Below are 20,136 nucleotides of genomic sequence, written 5' to 3'. Positions count from 1 at the left end.
CCCCTCTCCCCTGTCCATCCAGCCTGTGCCTCCTTTCTCTTTTTCACATCATTCATTCCAGTTTCACTGCCTTCTTCATTTTTATCTCTCCTACAGCAGATCTAGCATCTTTATCCCTCTCTCATTTCTCTGCTGACCCCTTTCCAGCATCAATGTCTCTCTACTTTCTCATTCCTCTCTCTCCCCTTTCCCTCATCTGATCTCTCCATTCCACCCTGACCCCTTCCCCTCCTGTAATCTCCCTGCCAGCTGTTTTCTTCCTTTTTTCTTTCTCCCTTCCCTCCTTCCTTTTTTCTTTCTCCCTTCCCTCCTTCCTTCTCCCTTCCCTCCTCCCTCTATCCAACATTAACTCTCTTCCTATCCCCTTCCCTCCTCCCCTCCCAGCAGCATCTCTCCTTCTAACTTCCTCCAAGTCCAGTAACAGCTCTCCCTTTATCCAGCAGCTTCCCAGCCTCCTACAGTGGCTTCCTCCCCTTACAGCAGCTCTCAGTACTTGCCTGCAGGAAGTTGCTGGTAAATCACTGCTCTGGCAAGTAGGAGAGCTGGTGGGAGGGGAGACAGCTACTGTGAAGGCTCCCCAGGATCTTGCTCGCACACGCTGACCATCTCCCTCCACCTGCACCTGTATCTGCAGCTCTCTCCGTTCTACTTGCAACTTCCCCGCGGCCCTCTTCAACAACTCGGCAGGGGCGGCGATCAAGACAGGCTGCCGACTTCGGGACCTTCACTCTCTGAGTCCCGCCTATTTTGTTTCAACTTCCTGTTTCCTAACAGGCGAGACTCACAGAGGGAAGGCCCCGACGTCGGCAGCCTGTCTTGATCGCCTGAGGCTGGGAGGAACCGCAGTTGGGAGGAACCGCAGTCGGCAGAAAATTTAACTGCCGACTTGATCTCGCCGGCCCTGCATGGACCGGCAGAAATTTTCTGCAGACCGGCACCGGTCCGCGGACCGGCGGTTGAAGAACAGTGTTATAAAGGATGCCTATGTTAGGCGCCCCTTTCTTGGAGGATGGAATATAAAACTAACTTAACTAACAAACACCCCCCTCCCCCCTTTTCCAAAATGGTAGCACATTTTTTTAGCGTTGTCTGCGGCGGTAACAGCTTCGATGCTCACAGACTTGTTATGAGCACTGGAGCTGTTACCGCCACAGCCGGCACTACAAACCACGCTATGGCTTTGTAAAAGGGGGTAAATAAATTGGTGTGTACATTAATTACCTAAATAAACTTTAACAAGCTTATAATTGGGGGAAAAAAGGAATTGGCTGATAGGCACCTACCCAATTCTATAAAATGTAGGCGCCTGAGTGGAGTAGAACGGGTACAAGTGGATTGATTTTTCGCTTTGTCAACAATTACAAAGACTAGGGGAAACTCGATGAAGTTACAGGAAAATGCTTTTAAAACCAATAGGAGGAAAAAATTTTTCACTCAGAGAATAGTTAAGCTCTGGAACGTTGCCAGAGGATGTGTTAAGAGTGGATAGTGTAGCTGGTTTTAAGAAAGGTTTGGACAAGTTCCTGGAGGAAAAGTCCATAATCTGTTATTGAGAAAGACATGGGGGAAGCCACTGCTTGCCCTGAATCAGTAGCATGGAATATTGCTACTCCTTGGGTTTTGGCCAGGCATTAATGACCTGGATTGGCCATGAGAACGGGCTACTGGGCTCGATGGACCATTGGTCTGACCCAGTAAGGCATGTTCTTATGCCTATCGCATGGTGCCTAACAGCGCTTCACACCTAAATGGGCATGTTTGGGTATGGAGACAGAGATGGGCGCCGTTAGGTGCGATTCTGAAAAGAACTTAGGCACCTGCAATGTAGGCTAGTAAAATCCTGGCCAACATTGCTGGCGCCTAAGTTCTGTAATAGGCGCCGTAAGGCACGATTCTATAAATGGCGCCTAAGTGTGCTTGACATGCAGCAGGTGCCGGTGACCCGTCAAATGTGTACAGGACATTGCGTGCTGACAATTCCGCCCCGACATTTGCGTGTAGGAGAAATGTGCCACCCCCTATGCCTTCCTGTTTGCGCTCTGAAGGAGGGTTTGGGGGGAAACCCCCCAACACACTCACGCTCTCATTGAGGGTGTGTGTGGGAACCCACCCACTACACTTACAACTTACGCTCTTCTCCCGAAGCCTTCCCATTTCTGCTCTTCCGCTCTGAGGGGGGAGGTGGGGGGGAAACCCCCCCTCCCCCACTACATTCGCGTTCTCCTTCAGGGGGATGTCGACGTGCTCTCAATTTGAAGATTGCTGCAAATCCCCCCTCCACTAAATTTATAATTGTGCCCCGAAAGTCACGCTCCCTTCATGCGCACCCTCGTCGGTGTGTGCATTTGACAGAGCGGAATTGTCGGGGCACAATTGTCCTGCACCATTTTGATGATGTACCACAGATTTAGGCACCGTTTTAGAATCTGACCCTTTGAGTCTATAAATTCAAATGATCATTCTGCAATGAGTCTTTTCCCCTTTAGACTGACACATTTTTCACTTGGCGTGCATCTACTAAAGGCAGAGCAGGAGGCTGAACGCGGTGAGAAGCTATGGAAAAACAAGATCTCCTTTGTTCTTTCATAGCATGATTCGTCAAATGTGACAAAAGATACATTGTGCTTGGAAGTTTGTTCTCTGTGCTGATAACTAGAAGATCTGAAAATGAATGTGGAATTGTAGCCTGGGGATAGAAATATATCTGTGACTACATTTGCTATGTGAGTAGACTTGTCATCCCAGTATGAATTTGTTAATTTAATTATAAGTGGTGCAGGATTTAGAAAATGCAACCTGAGGCTTAGTGAAATTTTAACGGTGAAACTACACTTTAAAAAGCAGCAGTCGAAAGTCACTGAAGTCTGAAAATTGACTGACCGAGAAATGACCTCGTGACCGTTGATGTGTTCTAATGGGCAACTCCAAGAGCTAGAAAACTAAGGCCAGTTCTAGGCAGACTTCTATGGTCTGTATTCCCCAAAATGGCAAGGGTAGATCAGGTTGGGAAATAAGTTACGTTACGTGCCAGACAGACTTCTAAGGCCTTTGTCCCCAAAACAGCAAAGTCAGATCAGGAAAATGTCATAATGCCTTTGCATCACTCCATGGTGTGACCGCACCTCGAATAGTATGAGCAATTCTGACCACCACATTGCAAAAAAAAAACCGATATAGCAGAATTAGAAAAAGAATAAAGCAGTCAGCCGAGATCCAAGATGGCATCTCTGTAGGAGGTTGCGAAAAGCAGAGGCTCTTACCTTCCTTACATACTGAAGCCTTATCAGAGTTTTTTTGTCCATTGAATATAGGCAAAAGAGCCTCTTCTTTGACACCCATGATGAGGCAGATAACATTACAGAGAGTGTGGGCTTCTGTTGCTCTGGATTGCCACCACCCCCTTTTATCCCAGTCTGCAGTGGCGACATCGTGCATCAGCCCTGTTGAATGAACGATACCGCCTCTATCAGGAAGCAGCTCAGCGGCAGAGTAGAGTGAAGTAGGAGCTGCACAGACTCTGGAGCAGTTTCCTGAAGCTATTGGGGACGTTTTACCTTCTAAGAATGCTCTGAGCCAGGAGGAGAACCGAAGGAAGCAAGAAGCAGTAAGAGTCCTCTCGGAGAGAACTGTAAGCGATCTGATTAAAGCTCAGAGACCTGTCTCTTTTATTACATCTGAGACTCTTACAGAAGAACCTACCATGGTGACATTAGAAGTACTTTGAGACACTGTGCAGAGCACTAACTCCTCTCTAAAGAAGGTACTCAATGACCATACTAAAGTTCTTTGAGAAACAGTCATTGTACAAGACATAGGCAGCGGAACGCTGCTTGGTTTGGGGGACCCAGCAGCTCCGCCCTAGCCCCAGCGGAATCCTACAGCGCGGACTCTCCCCAACTCCCCACCCACTTCTTCCTGGCACTATACTTTTAAACCTTCGGGCAGCTGCCTTGCAGCATCAGTGAGCAGGCCTGGCCCCGGAAGTAGAATGAAGCGCTTTAGGGCAGGCCTGCTCATGGACATTGCGTGACAGCTGCCCAAAGATTTAAAATACAATATCAGGAAGTGGGTGGGAGGGCAGGCACCAAACTAGAGACTGCCAATCATTGGGGAGGCCATGACCCCAGTTGCCACCCCCGTTCCAACGCCTATGGTATAAGCTCAAGTTGTTGACCACTGTGTTACAGAATTAGGATTCTTAAAAATCTAAATACAGACTTTGGAGGGCTGTGAAACTGTCTCGATTAAAAAAAAAAAAAGATCTACACCTAACGTAGGCTGGAGTATCTGGAAAAATCAAATTAGAAGGCACAATTTAAGATTTTTGAACTTTCTAAAACCTCCGCTTATTTCTTCAGTTGATATGGTTAAACAATATTTTGTGGAAATTTGAAGATTCCATTTGACTCAATTCCACCAATAACAAGGGCTCAGTATATAGTTTGCCCTAGGAATGTTAATAACCCTGCTTGTCAGAGTATGGAAAGAGAATTTAACATGTTTTCTGGAATCTTCCTTGGAAATAGTTACACAGAGAAAAATTATGGTAGTAATTTTTGCTTTGAAGCGTGACCACAATAATATTCTTAAACTTTCCTTTAGACTTCTTGATACAATGTTTTTTTGGCTCAAAAAAATTTGAGTATTTCCTGATTTTGCTAGAGGTACACAAGTGAGGCAGAAGGCTTTCTTGGTCCTCTGACCTATGGTTTTGGCCCTGGGGGCTAAATTTGTTTTGTATTTTCCTTGTAGTTGTTTGGTGACTTTTGAGGGTAATCATTTTCAATTTTTTTTTATCCTAAAAAATTAGATGATTTACTTAAGCTTGGCTTGGGAGGCTTTTGACTTGGCTATCTCTAAGGTTGAAAATATTTCCTTTATTTTTACTATGTATATCTTGGATCCATTTCTTCACTTGTGGACGATTTAATAATATCTTTTTCTAGCTTTTTCTTTTTTCAGTTGTATTCAAGATTGTTATTATTTCTAGATTTCTGTATATCGTCACAGTTTGGTGATATATTAAATTGGAAAAATAATAAAAAGAAAATTAAAAAAAGAAAGAATAAGTACAGAGAAGGGCGACAAAATGATAAAGGGGATGGGAGAACTTCCCTATGGGGAAAGGCTAAAGCAGCTAGGATTCTTCAGCTTGGAGAAGAGAAGGCTCAAGGGAGATTTGATAGAGTTCTATAAAATACTGAGTGGAGTGATATGGGAAGATGTGAATTGCTTATTTACTCTTTCCAATCATACTAGGACTAGGGGGCATGCGATGAAGCTACTATGTAGTCGATTTAAAGCAAACCAGATAAAATATTTCTTCATGCAATGTGTAGTTAAACTCTGGACTTTGTTGGCATAGAATACAGTGAAAACATTTAGCTTAGCAGGGTTTAAAAACATTTGGATAAGTTCCTAAAAAAAAGAAGTCCATAAACCGTTATTTAGATGGACTTGGGAAAATCATCTGCTTATTCCTGGGATAAGTAGCATAAAATCTGTTTTACTGTTTTGAGATCTTGGCTACTGTTGGAAACAGGATACTAGGCTTGATGGACCTTCGGTTTGTCCTAGTATGGCAACTTTTATTTTCTTACGATCAAGTATGCTTATTTTATGTCATATTCAAATCATACGAAGGGGGTACAGAAAAGTTCTCAGCCCAACCAAGAAGAGAATGATGTGGATACGGTTCAATCAATGGTCTGAAACAATGTCAAAACAAAGAATTTTGTTTTCGCAAATTGGCACTTAACGAAATAAGATAACACTCTTTTCAGCTTCAGTAGCAAAATACTCAGAATTTAGGAAGTTGGTTGGGCTGAGAACTTGTTGTCAGCACTCTCTCGTATGCTATGAGTATGGGCACTGTGTGTATCAGTTGGGGAGGGAAGACATGCTTGGGTTGAAATTTTCAAGTAATGTTGTTAGCAGTGTTACAATGCTGCAGCCATAATAAAACAACTCATTTAACCCTATTTATCCAGATAAATAGCTTAATGCCACTCAAAATACAGGGATTATTTCAGCTAACTGGATAGTGCCATTGAGTATCCTATAGTGCCCATCAGGGCATTAAATGGATAGTGCATGGGTTGCAGGTAGTTGGAATGAGGCTGGAGGAAGAAGTTATCTTGTCGTTTATCATTTATTCAGGCTTAATATACCATCTAGTGTGCAGGCATGTCAAAGTGATTTACAATGTATAAAATAAATTGAAAAGAATATGTGAGGAGAGGGATAAATGAAACAAACTCCATAAATAAATTGGAAAGATCGGGAAAAAAAAATACACAAGAGTACAGCAATCAGTTCAGACCTTATGTTCTGGGACAAAGATCCAAGGCAACGACATGTCTAACCACTTTGACCATTGTTCTGAATTAATGCGAGTTGAACAAAAATGAGTTTTTAAAGCTGATCTAATCAGAACATATCGAAAGCGGCAGGCCATTCCGTAAAGATGGTAGGGAACAAAGACAGGGCGGATGAAAGGCCTTTCCAGCGCAAGAAAACTCCAGCCAGAGGTGAAAACCAAGGATCAAAAAGTTTACTGAAGCATCAAAAGTCAGAGACAAACTAGATAGGAATACCAATATGTAGAACTTTGAATGTTAGTGAAAATATTTTAATTCTGAATTCAACGGGTAATGAATGAAGTTGTCTAAGTAACGATGAAGCATGATCTCTGTTTGGTGCAGCATTCAGTACTTGCTGCTCTGTTTTGCAGAGTCTGCAGACTCTTGCATAGATAAATTTACAATAGATGATGCCACTATCCAGATAAATATCTGGATAAAATAAGGAAAATAATTCTCTTATATAATTCTTCCTGGAGAGCTCTCCAGATCGGAGCACTACTCTGGCCAGCTGATCTATATTGCCTCATTAACTGATCTATATTGCCTATTGTTGATCGCTGTACAGTCTCTTGTTAACCGCATTGAATCCTTCTTGAAAAATTGCGGGATATAAGACCTCTATATAGTATATAGTATAGTGCTTTGAATATCATTGCTATTAGGCTAGAGATGGCACTCCCCAGACTGCATGGATATTTAGCACTGTTTACTATCCAGAAAAAGGTGCTGAATGTCTGTGAAAAACTTTACAAAGCTGAGGTAGAGGTTTCTACCATGGGCTAGCGAGGTATTTAAAACAAATGATGATCGCAGAGCTTAAATGTTAACCAGTTAGATTTTAAGCTGTTTGGGGTAGGGACTTACTGTATCTCAATATATTGTATAGTGCTTTGTACATCCAGTAGCGCTGTAAAAATAGTAAGAATTATTATAGGAAACCACTGATAAGGGTACATTGCATTAGCAAGATAATTCTGAATTTAATACTTGCAGCAATCAGCACCCATGATGCTTCTTCAATGATGGTGTCATAGAAACATGATGGCAGATAAAGGCCAATTGGCCCATCTAGTCTGCCCATCCACAGTAACCATTATCTCTTTCTTTCTCTGAGAGATCCCACGTGCCTATCCCAGGCCCTTTTGAATTCAGACACAGTCTCTGTCTCCACCACCTCTTCTGGGAGACGGTTCCATGCATGTACCACTCTTTCTGTACAAAAAAGTATTTCCTATCACCTCTTCACTTCATCCTATGCCTTCTCGTTGCAGAGTTTCCTTTCAAATGAAAGAGACTCGACTCATGCGCAATTACATTACGCAGGAACGGGAGCAGAGTTCTGAGTAGCATCATGTTCCCTGACGCAGCCTCGTGGGAGGCGAAACAAGGACTTGTTGGAATTTGAAAGAAGGATATGGTCTGTGGAATGTTCATCTGGTGAGCGCCATCAACATTTCGTCTGGCCAGTCATTTTCATCTACGGCGTGATCTTGACCGTGTTGCCTAAGTTAAGTAAACTTTTTTGCTTTTGCTTTTCCTGTGCACAGTGATGGGTTTTTTCACCCTTTGATAATTTCATTTCAGTGGTGGTGTTTTTTTTGCCTATGATAGGAAATGAAGCAATATTAAATGTTTATCACTTTTTGATAGTTGGCTGCTGATTATTTGAATTTTGAGGCTTTTTCTCCATCTTTTGTATGAAATGTTTATCGGGAGTGTTTAGCCCATCTCTGGTGAGTAATATATATTTATTTTTGTGATTTTTGGATTTAAACCTCTCTATCATATCTCCCCTCTCTCACCTTTCTTCCAAAGTATACAGCAAACTGGGAAAATCCCTTCTCTTCAAAATCACAGGTCTTTGGAACGACCTCACCACCCCGCTGCGGAACCTGAGCTCCCTTCAGTTATTCCGCAAACAACTGAAAACCTGGCTTTTCAGCAAATTGTAGCTCTATCCTTCCCCCCTTTCTCTCCCCCCTTCTACACATAAGTTCATGTAATCCTTTTTCTTCTTCTCTACCCACTATTTTAAGTTCTTGTAAACCGGGTCGAGCTCCATTCTCATGGAGATGATGCGGTATATAAACTTAAGGTTTAGATTAGATTAGATTAGATTAGATTGAGAGCTTTAAGTCTGTCCCCATACGCCTTATGATGAAGACCACACACTCTTTTAGTAGCCTTCATCTGGACCAACTCCATCCTGTTTATATCTTTTTGAAGGTGCAGCCTCCAGAATTGTGCACAATATTCTAAATGAAGTCTCACCAAAGTCTTACACAGGGGCATCAATACCTACTGGTCATACCTCTCCCTATACACTCTAGTATCCTAGCTTTCGCCATCACTTTTTCAACCTGTTGGCCACCTTAAGATCATCACATACAATCACATCCAAGTCCCGCTCTTCTGTCGTGCACATAAGTTGAAGACAATTGGGAATTTGCACATCTCAGATTGGCATAGAACGAGTTACAACATCACAACAGCATGGATGAAAGTATGTAATGTGTTAATACTAAGAAACAGTATCAGGGAGCATGTCTTTCTCGAGGTCTACAGGATTATCCAGAGCTTAGTCACATCATGTTGACTTTTGTGACAAAATTGTCTATAAGGAACTGCTGTGAATCTAATGGAGTCTCTCGAGGAAAATCTTTCAGATGAGTAGAACATCACTGAATGTCAAAAAGCCAGTGAAATGGGTCCAGATTATACTGCAAATGCCTTTTACCTACGGCGTTAATGGTAAGATAAATGCTCATTAATTAGACTACAGGAGTTATATGTGACAGCCGAGCTTAGAGTACAATCCGTAGCTAATATTGTGACTCTGAGGTCCTGACATGAATTTGACAATAGTTATGCAAATCCGAGCAAACTGGTATAATTTTATATGTTATCTACCATAAATCAATCCACATTTTTCTGCTAATAAAACATTAATTGGTATTGATTCAAGGAAATTTTTTTAGTTATGTAAGAAACATTAGAATATGAATAAATTGAAAATGAAATGTGCACTTTTGGAATAAAAAGCAAATTGTTTCAGATGCAGAATCTTAATTTATTATAAGATGTATATATGAATTCTGTGGTAAAGGAGAAATAGTCTTGAAAACAGAAACAGGTCTCCTAAGAAAGGGTGGACTTGGGGAGAAAGTGGAGGTGCAGTTTGAGAGTGGGGGGATGGGGGTAGGTATGGGAGAAATCAGAAGTGAAAAGAGAAAGGGTTGAAGATGTACTGTATTCTCTCTTTGTACCACATTGTGCTAGGAATGGTTTCTTAGTGAAGGCCATAAAAAGTGTTATGACATCTCCTTCCCTTTGGACATCCCCTTCCCTTTGGAATGTTCATCTGGTGAGCGCCATCAACATTTTGTCTGGCCAGACGTTTTAATCTACGGCGTGATCTTGGCCATGTTTCCTAAGTTAAGTAAACTTTTTTGCTTTTTCTTTTCCTGTGCACAATGACATGAGATATGACACAAAACAGGGCAGGCTTAACGGATTGTGGGACCCTGAGCCAACCTTTATTTTTGTGCCCCAACTTTGGGGCAGCCTTGCACTATGAACCATGTCATTGACATATCCTATGTCATCGCAAACAAAAGTTCACTCCTAGTAATTTTATAGCTATGTAACTGAGTAAAATGTTCAAGCATATGGGCAATATGCACATACTTTAAAAACCACACTGGGTGGTCAATTTTATAAATACCCATTTCTGGGTATAAAGCAATAGCTATGAAAATTATACTCCTTATATATTTGCCATCACATTTGGGCATATTGTCATAGAAATAAGAACATATGAATTGCCGCTGCTGGGTGAAAAGCTATGATGAGAGAGAAAAGAGAGCGGAACTGGAGGAATGGAGTTTTTATTGCTGAGAAAGTGGAGGTGAATTGGGAGGGAAGAAGAGGATAAAGAGGAGGAGAGGACTCAAACAATTTCATGTTCACCCACAGACAAAACTTGAGAAGTGAGGGGAAGTTTCATTGATTGGATGGAGGTTGAAGTAGATACCCTGGGCAAATGTCCAAAAGATTTGTCCATATAACTTTATGAGTTACCCAGACAAAACTTAACCTTTAAATTTACTCCTTATCGAGACAAAATTTAACTGGTTAAGTATAGGAAGCATGAAAGGCATGCTGAGGTTATAATCTTCTACAAAGCAAAAACAAGGAAACACTACCCCAAGGTAAACAGAGACAAAGAAAAGTGGGGAAGGGGCTGTGCATATCAACCTGAGATAATACGCTCTTGTATTTTAAAACATAACTCAAACTTATTGAGATATAAAAAATTGTGTATTAAAACAGGATTTGTAAGCTGTGAACAACAGTCTATATTTCTTGTTGGATCAAAGTCCTGAAAGTGCTGAAACCAATCTGTTTAGTAGACACTGTATTATAGACACATGTTGTAGACCACAGACGCATGTTGTAGACCCGAAATGGTCCATGTTTCGGCATGAAGGCCTGCCCAGGGGTCCAGCAGATGGCGATCTTGTAACATTGAGAATTAGACAAATGCATATACCACAGGGGAGTATGAATGGTGTCTCTCCTCCACAAAAACCTTGTTTACAGCACTTCCATTTAGAGTATGCAGTAATTCTCCCATTTTTCGCTAGTGCCAGAAAGTGGGACAATTACAGCATACTCTAAACGGAAGTGCTGCAAACAAGGTTTTTGTGGCGGAGAGACACCATTCATACTCTCCCCTGTGATAAATGTGTTTGTCTAATTATCGAAACATGGACTGTGTCGGGTCTATAACATGCGTCTGTGATTTACAACACATTCCTAAAATACAGTGTCCACTAAACAGATTGGTTTCAGCACTTTCAGGACTTTGATCCAACAAGAAATATAGACTGTTCAGAGCTTACAAATCCTGTTTTAATACACAATTTTTAATATCTCAATAAATTTGAGTTATGTTTTAAAATACAAGAGCATATTATCTCAGGTTGATGTTCACAATCACTTCCTCACTTTGTTTTGTCTCTGGGGTTTATAATCTTCAGCACTTTTTCATTAAATATGACCTATTAGGTCCATTTGGGGGAAAAACCTGCCCTGATAAATTTATCAGATTAACATTATTTGAGTATATTCTAATCTAATCTACGATTTGTGAGTCGCTCTATGCCTAAATAGGTTCAAGGTGACATACAATTCAAGACAGGCATAAAGGAAGAGGAAGGAGAGAAGAAGAGACCGGAGGAGGAAGGGTGGAGGAAGATGTACTAGGTTGAGGTAGTAAGGGGGACTAGCGGTACAATTTGCATTGAAAATAGTGAAAACTCAGTCCGTGTATTCTACTATTTGTCAATGGGGTGTGTTGCCCCGAAGAGAAGAGTCTTCAGTTTTTTTTCAAAATTTGAGATAATTGGGTTTGGTTTTGATATCTGTCGGGAGATTGTTCTAGGTTTTTGCACCAAGGAAGGTAATAAGTGTGCTGAATATGTGTTTGTATTTTATTCCGTTAGGAGATGGAAGGATAAGGAGTTTCTTGATGTTTCTGGTTGAGTTGGATAGAGAATTGATGAAGAAGTTTATGAGAGGTGTTGCTGAGCTGGCATTTAAGATGTGGTACATTATGCATGATATTTTGAAGCTAATGTGAGCATTGATTGGTAACCAGTGGAGTTTGTTGAAGTATGACTTAGCCGGTTATTGTTTTGAATTTTCTGGTTACAGTTAACCGGATAAGCAATCTGGTCAATTTTAACTAGTTATGTTGAATATTGGTCCTTTGAAGTCTTGGGAGAAGGGAACGTAACTATATATTTGTGTACCCTTGTGTTAAGCATTACAACAACCCCTAGTATGAGTTAGAACCTGTTCAGCCGCTGTTAGATCAGCCACGAAAAATGGATTATCTGTTCAAGAGATGTTTTAATGTTGTAGGAACCCGTGCTTGAGGGTTGCACTTTTGTTTAGGATCAGTCCTTTCTTAAGGCATTTTCTGTTAAAATCCATGTTCTTTAGGAGATCATTAAAATGTGATGGATTTGCAGAGATTTTGAGTCTATTGATTTTTTTCCTGGCTTTAGCACAGAAAGGACACATCACTGACCTCCAAGTCAAAAGCATAAGAACTGGCCACACAGATGAGTGCAGGTGAATCTGCTAGTGCAGAGGTCCATGCACTGAAACATTCAACTTGCTGCATAACCTTTAATTACTCTCTCACACAATGCCCTGCTGTGGTTTTTGAGAGCTCCTTTTCAAGGGTAGCAGAACTTCATTTCTGGAGAACTATTGATTTTGCTGAAGACTCAGTACATTAGCCACACTTTTGAAAACTGAAAACACTGTAACCTGTCAACAATGCCCAGCAAAAGGCAGAATTTCTGCATTTCAAGGGTTGAAAATGCTGGAGAACGCTAATAAAATACATCTGAGCTTAATTCACAGGAGTCCAGTGGATTTCAGAGGTGGAGACGGGAATAGTGGAGAAAAAACTCCCACTGGTGCTTAATTCAGAGGTGTCCAGTGGATTTCAGAGATGGATGGGGAATTACAGGAGAAAGGTCTCCCATTAGTGCTTGATTCACATGAGTTCAGTGGATTTCTGAGGTGGAGAGGAGAGGAACCTGGCATGTCTCCTTCAATTAATGGACATGCGCCTTAGGTCCTACAGAGGATAATCCCCCCCCCCCCCCATTGCGGCACAGTGGTTAAAGCTACAGCCTCAGTACCCTGAGGTAGTGGGTTCAAACCCATGCTGCTCCTTGTGACCCTGGGCAAGTCACTTAATTCCCCCTTGCCCCAGGTACATTAGACAGGCTGTGAGCTCACTGGGGCAGGCATGAAAAAATGCTTGAATACCTGAATAAATTTATGTATACCGTTCTGAGCTCCCTTGGGAGAATGAATGAATGAATGAATGAATGAATAGAAAACTGAATGAATGAATGAATGAACTAAAACAATCCATGCCAGGTTAGCCCTTAGCCCTGAGTGAGGAGACCTAGAAGTAATCGAGTTTCTTCTTCGCTATGACTATCAAGAGTAGAATAAAGAGGGAGAGACAGACTGTTTTGAAACTAACAGTTTGTCAGCCAACATATACCTGGACAATCAGATCTGGTGAAATCAAATAACAGTCTATACTGTATTTTGATGACACTACAATTTGTGTCTTAACCCCTCACAGAGAGATACTTAAAACACCAGGCATTTGACAGTCTATAATTTTGGATCAAATTCAGCAGCCTCAGGGAGTGTTCCCCTCCCTGTCCTCAGACACCTGGGGGTAGGCAGATCTGTCAATTCTCGGATTAAGGCAGGAGTTCCAATCTCCTCCTAAAAGCAAAGACGCATCAGTGAAATTGCACAATTTATGAGATAGCTGATCATAAAACTGGCCCTGACTATAATCAGTTTCTTTGCTGCTAGAAACCCTTCAATCACCTCATCACTACTGTCTGTATCTGCCTAGGACTGATGCACTATAAGGAGCCAGGCTGTAAGAATTAGTATGCGGAATGGACACTCGTCAAGACCTTGAGTTATAGGAGATGTGCAATATCTCTCCCTCACAGTCTCTTGTTAGCTTCATATGCTACTTTTTTATCTTAATGCCTCTCTGGCAACAAAGTGACACATGCACATTGCAATTTAAGGAAATTAATCTAATCTAATCTAATCTTTAGGTTTGTATACCGCATCAACTCCACGTTCGTAGAGCTCGACGCGGTTTACATTGGGAGAAATAGGAAGGAACTACAACAGAGGGTTAGAGGTAGAAGTGTGAAGAAAATTTAGAGGACTTGGGATGCCAAGATATAAGAGTTTCCTTGATTCCTAAGTTGGAGGGAGACTTACATTTTTTGAGAAAAGCCAGGTTTTCAGATGTTTGCGGAAAACTTGGAGAGAGCTCAAGTTCCGAAGAGGGGAGGTAAGGTTGTTCCAGAGCTCAGTGATTTTGAAGTGGAGGGAGGTCCCTAGCTTTCCTGTGTGTATGTAAGGCTGTAATTTTATAAGTATTCAGCATTTTGAACTGTATTTTACAAGATTATGATGACATATATAAAATGGCTTGAAAGTGTAGCCACATAAAGGCATGTGCTCAGAAATCAGCTCCTACTTCCAAGGTAACATATTAAGTCAGTGTCTCTCAAACCTTTTTAGTTCAAGCACACTAAAAGGAGCAAATGTTTTCTGTGGCACATTATAATTCTAATTTTAAAAGTGCAAAACCAACAAAAAATTAAATCTGAGAGCTTTTATTTAAAAGTTCTTTAAACTATGTATGGGTAATTGTTACAATAGCGAAACTAACACCCCTCCCCCCTTTTTACATAACTGCGATAGTGGTTTTTAGTGCAGGTCAGCGCACTGAATACTCTGCGCTGCTCCCGAAGCTCATAGGAACTCTATGAGTGTCGGGAGCAGCGTAAAGCATTCAGCGTGTTGGCTTGCGCTAAAAACCACTATCACAGTTTTTTAAAAGGGGTGGGGTGGGGTAAAGTAAATAGAATAGAATTGCTAATCAATGTGATGGATGTGCTTGTTTTTGAGTACAAAGTAACTCAAAATGTGGCTCGATAGTCGACAAGCAAACACACATTTCGTCATCCACCATCTGCAGATAATAAGATAACTACTGCATAAAAAAATAAAAATTAAGGGTTCCTTTTACAAAGGTGCGTTAGGGCCTTTTAGCGCGGAATAGCATGTGCTAAAATGCCCCGCGTGCTAGCCGCTACCGCCTTCTCTTAAGCAGGCGGTAGTTTTTCAGGTAGGGCGTGCTAATCTAGTGCGTGCGCTAAAAATGCTAGTGCACCTTTGTAAAAGGAGCCCCAAATTACTTGCCGTTAGTTTCCAAGGACCAATCACATCAAAGAATGCTTGTCAGGGTGGTTATATCCTTACACACACAGACACTCATAACATTGACAGACTCTTGCATATGCAATGTAGCGTATTTTCACGTATATAACGCGCATATGTGTATAACACGCATACGCGTATTGCGCGCGGGTCCAAACCATTTGTGTAAAAAAATTTTTATATAGCATGCACACGTGTATACCGCGCATGCTGCTATAACCTCCTCCCGTCACTCCCGCTTACTCCCTCTTCTGGCTTGCGAACCGGCATCCTCCCCCCCCGCTCGCGTCACCCCCTCCCCCGCGATCCTACATCCCCCCCAGCACCGCAAAGACATTGGTCGCTTACCCGATTGGGCACCGGCACCAGCACCAATGCACAGGACGTGCCAGTGCCAGTGCCCGAAGATACTCCCTCATTGGGCTGGGCTGGGCTGGGCTGGGCTGGGCGGTGCGAGGGAGATCCTCTCTCTTCCCTGTGCCGGGCTGGACTGGGCTTTGAGCATTTGCGCATGCTCAAAGCCTTCTGGTCTCGCTCTCTCCGAGATTGTACTTTTAGATATCTCTTAAAATTTTGAAATGATTCTTTCTTCCTTAACTCTATTGGTAAATTGTTCCACAATATTGGAACCAAGTAGAAAAATGCACCATTTCTGGTTGAGGCAAGGTGAGCCTTTGAGATATGGGGAACAGCTACTCTCTTGTCATTTAAAGATCTCAACGAGCGACTAGGTGTGTAAAATAACACTAGATTAGAGAGATATAATGGTTGTAACTCAAATAATGCCCTATGTGCCAGCATCAGGATTTTAAATTTAATTCTAAATTCCATTGGTAACCAATGGAATTTCAAATATAATGGAGTTACATGATCATAGATGTGTGCGCGACCTAACAGCCGAATTGCCGCATTTTGTACTGTTTGTAAACGTTTCAGTTGTCCTACTGTTATTCCCACATATACCAAGTTGCCATAATCCAATTTAGATAGAACAAAAGCATGGATTAAAGTATGTAACGATTTCTCATCCAGGAAATCTCGAATAGCTCTAAGTTGTCTTAATGCCCCAAATCCTTTCACAACTGTAGATGAAGCCTGCTTCTCAAAATTCAAATGACAGTCAGTTATAATTCCCAAATACTTAAAACTATCTACTATCTCTATATGCTGATGGTGTAGTGGAAGATCTAGTTGTGGTGCTCGCACTGGCAAAGATTTAGGGCTCCTTTTACGAAGGTGCGCTAGGGCCTAAACACGTGGAATAGTGCGTGCTAAATTGCCGCATGCACTAGCTGCTACCGCTTCCTTTTGAGCAGGCGGTAGATTTTTTGGCTAGCGTGCGCTATAGCGTGCACTAATTCAGTGCGTGCGATAAAACCGCTAGCTCACCTTCGTGAAAGGAGCCCTTAAATAGGTACAGGGGTGGGGAGGGAAGAGAACGTGAGAGTATTGCATGGGGGTGGGGGTGGGCAGAGAGGTGCTGGCACGCCCACCAAGACAGCGCCCAGGGTGGTCCACCCCCTTTACTATGCCACTGATACTAGTAGTGGCATCAATACCAACAGCATAATATCAGCACAGCACAATAACTATACTATACCTCCCATGCCCAGCGACCATGATAAAACAATTACAAACAATACAAAATACAGCCCTAAGACTCACCTACTCATTGAAAAAATATGACCACATCATAGAAGCATACCATGACTCAAACTGGCTCCCAATACAAGCAAGAGTACACTTCAAATTCTACTGCCTACTATTCAAGACTATTAATGGAGAAAGCCCAACCTACTGGAATAACTGAACAAACTCAATCCTCCTCAACCAGGCACAGGAGAACACACTCACTATTCACACACCCACCATCCAAAAATGTCAAACGAAAAAAACTATATGACAATCTAATAGCCACCAAAGCAGCTAAACTGGACCGACAAATCACCATTCTGTTGTCATCAACCACAGACTACAAAACCTTCAAGAAAGAAACTAAAACCCTACTCTTCAAAAAATACATAAAACCTATTTAACACGACCAGTTCCTACCCAAACCCCACCTATCCATTCTATATACTTAATATACTCTAATATGCTTCTAATTATCCAACAAATTCTAATATGCTTCTAATTACCCTCATTTATCACCTTAAGATCTCGACAACTCTTTGGTAATTTCTTATGTAACTCTTATGACATCTCTTATGCTATGTCACAATTATTGTAACCTCTTGAAAACCTTTATGTAATCTGCCTTGAACCGCAAGGTATTGGCGGAATAGAAATCACTAATATAATGTAATACCACAATTATTAACAAAAACGTTAAACCAAAGTGGTTTTTCTCCTTTTCTTAGATACCTTTACACATCCAGGGTGGGGGGGTGGGGGGAGGGAAATGTATGTTGAAGATTAAAATTACTTAATTTAATATTATAATTACATACTATACGGCTTATTATATTAACAATTGGGAGGAGGGTGGGAGAAAATGATTGTTATATGTATTACTTGTATAATTAATAGTGCAATGTATGCAGTATTTTTTGTTCACTGGGTTGTATTGCACTGTCATAGTTTGAGAATCAATAAAGATTTCTAAAAAAATAAAATCAAATCAAGGGTGACGGTCAAAAATCAATTAGGACAGACACAAATAGGTTAACGAAGGAAGGGAAGGTTACAATATGTTATAAGGAAGAACAAAGGGGGAAACCATAAAAGGTAAAGGGATAAAAATGAGACGTATACATGTTAACTGGAGTAAGAGGAAATCTATAGGAAAGTCGTATCAAATGCCTTTTTAAAATAATAGGCTTTTAGTGGTGACTTAAAGTTCTTAAAAGTTTTTTCTGACCTTAAGTATAGCGGTAGAGAGTTCCACAGTGTAGGGGCCATGACCGAAAACCTAGAATCCCGATTAATGTCCAGAAACATCTGTCTAAAGCAGGGGTGTCAAAGTCCATTCTCAAGGGCCGCAATCCAGTTGGGTTTTCAGGATTTCCCCAATGAATATGCATGAGATCTATTTGCATGCATTGCTTTCATTGTATGCTAATAGATCTCATGCATATTCATTGAAGAAATCCTGAAAACCCGACTGGATTGCGGCCCTCGAGGAGGGACTTTGACACCCCTGGTCTAAAGGATGGCAAAGATAACAAATATTGATGAAAGGGATGAACCTAGCCAAAAATGAGGGAAGACCCAAAGACTGGATCTGAAAGGTGAGTATGTTATACTTGAATGGTATTCTGTAAGCAATTGGAAGCATATGTTTGGATTTGAGTTAAAGAGTAATATGATCATATTTAGAGCGGCAGTAAATTAGACCGAGTGCAGTGTTTTACTCAAGCTGAAGTCGATGGAGTCGATATTGGGGAAGACCAATTACAGTACTCAAGCTTAGAGAGAACCTAAGAATGTAGGAGAATCCGAAGTGAATTACGATTTAGGAGTGACCGAACATCAGATGGCCACTGTCATTTATAATGGCAGATGAGGATCTATTGGCCCACCCAGTCGATATTGATGTGCCCACCCAGGGCTGGCGCAAAGGGTTATGGTGCTCTAAGCCAACTTTGATAGCAGCACCCTCCCCAGTGGTACCTCTGCCTCCAAGCTTAAGCTTTCTCCCCTTATCTCTCAAGTCCCTGGTCCGGCATTTCTCCCTCTCCTCTCTCCCTTTCTCCTCCTTCCCTCCATGACCCTCTAAACATTACCGTGCTTGCTGGTAACAATAGCATGCAAAGCAAGCTGTTTTCAACCAGCCCTAGGGTTTCCTTCTATCGCATCCTCCCAACAGGAAATTGCAGGTAATGTTTAGAGGGCTGAGAGAGAAGGAGGAGGGAGGGAGGCTTCATCTAAGGCAAGACAGATGTTAGGTTGTATCCACAGAAGTTTCATCAGCCGGAAGCCTGAAGTCATCATGCCATTATACAGAACCATGGTGGGACCACATCTGGAATTCTGTGTGCAATTTTGGAGGCCACATTACCGTAAAGATGTGCTGAGAGCAGAGTCAGTTCAACGTATAACCACCAGGATGGTCTCGGGGCTAAAGGATCTCACATACGAAGAGAGGCTGAACAATTTGCGGCTCCACTCTCTCGAAGAACACAGGGAGAGGGGAGACATGATCAAGACATTTAAATATATCACCGGACGTATCGAGGTGGAAGAAGATATTTTCCTTCTCAAGGGACCATCAGCCACAAGAGGGCATCCGCTCAAACTCAGAGACGGGAAATTTCATGGCGACACCAGGAAGTATTTCTTCACCGAAAGAGTGGTTGATCATTGGAACGAGCTTCCGGTACAGGTAATCGAGGCCAACAGCGTGCCAGATTTTAAGAGTAAATGGGATGCCCATGTGGGGTCCCTAAGAGGGTGGAGTTAAGGATGGGTCGTTAAGAGCGGGATCTCTAGGAGAACAGACTATGGGGGTAGGTCAGTAGAGTGGGCAGACTTGATGGGCTATGGCCCTTATCTGCCGTCATTTTTCTATGTTTCTATGTTTCTAATTCAAGTGTGTTTGTATTGCATTTAAGATCCTATTCGGCATCTTTATCACTTGGTCCCTTTAGACTGGAATTTGCACAGATCTCATCTTGCTAGAAGCTCTCAAAAATTAAAATGTACATTTCCTTCCCTTAGGGGTAAAAACAGAATTTTCAAGAGATTCAGTCATTCTTTCGTTTTCAAACTAATTGAGCTCTGAAATGAGTTACCGCTTACACTGAGAAGTTTAGGCCCCCTTTGTGGTATTCCGGAAAGCTCTGAAAACTTTCGTGTTTTCCAAACATTTTGGAAATTAAGCCATTTTAGTTTTATATTCTTTCTTATGTTTATGTATTATGTTCACTTTATTGTTAACCGAGTACGGCTCCTTTTGGTTGAAGACCTGGTC

General features: G+C 41.7%; 1 protein-coding gene across 3 annotated transcripts in view; it reads right to left on the bottom strand.

Moving 5' to 3' along the window:
- The window catches only part of SHISA6 (shisa family member 6), a 417,913-nt gene that overhangs the window by 75,571 nt on the left and 322,206 nt on the right, over window positions 1-20,136 (bottom strand). The window contains exon 7 of one of the 3 annotated variants that reach the window (XM_033961571.1): window positions 7,139-7,144. The exons of the other annotated variants lie outside the window; for them this stretch is intronic. Coding sequence (XP_033817462.1) covers window positions 7,139-7,144 — 6 coding nt within the window. The remainder of the gene's footprint in view (window positions 1-7,138; window positions 7,145-20,136) is intronic. 3 annotated transcript variants of the gene reach the window in all.

The sequence above is a fragment of the Geotrypetes seraphini genome, chromosome 10 (genome assembly GCF_902459505.1).
Source record: "Geotrypetes seraphini chromosome 10, aGeoSer1.1, whole genome shotgun sequence".
Classification (NCBI taxonomy): Eukaryota; Metazoa; Chordata; class Amphibia; order Gymnophiona; family Dermophiidae; genus Geotrypetes; species Geotrypetes seraphini.
Note: the sequence above shows the minus strand (reverse complement) of the source record. Positions and strands in the feature narration are given on the sequence as shown.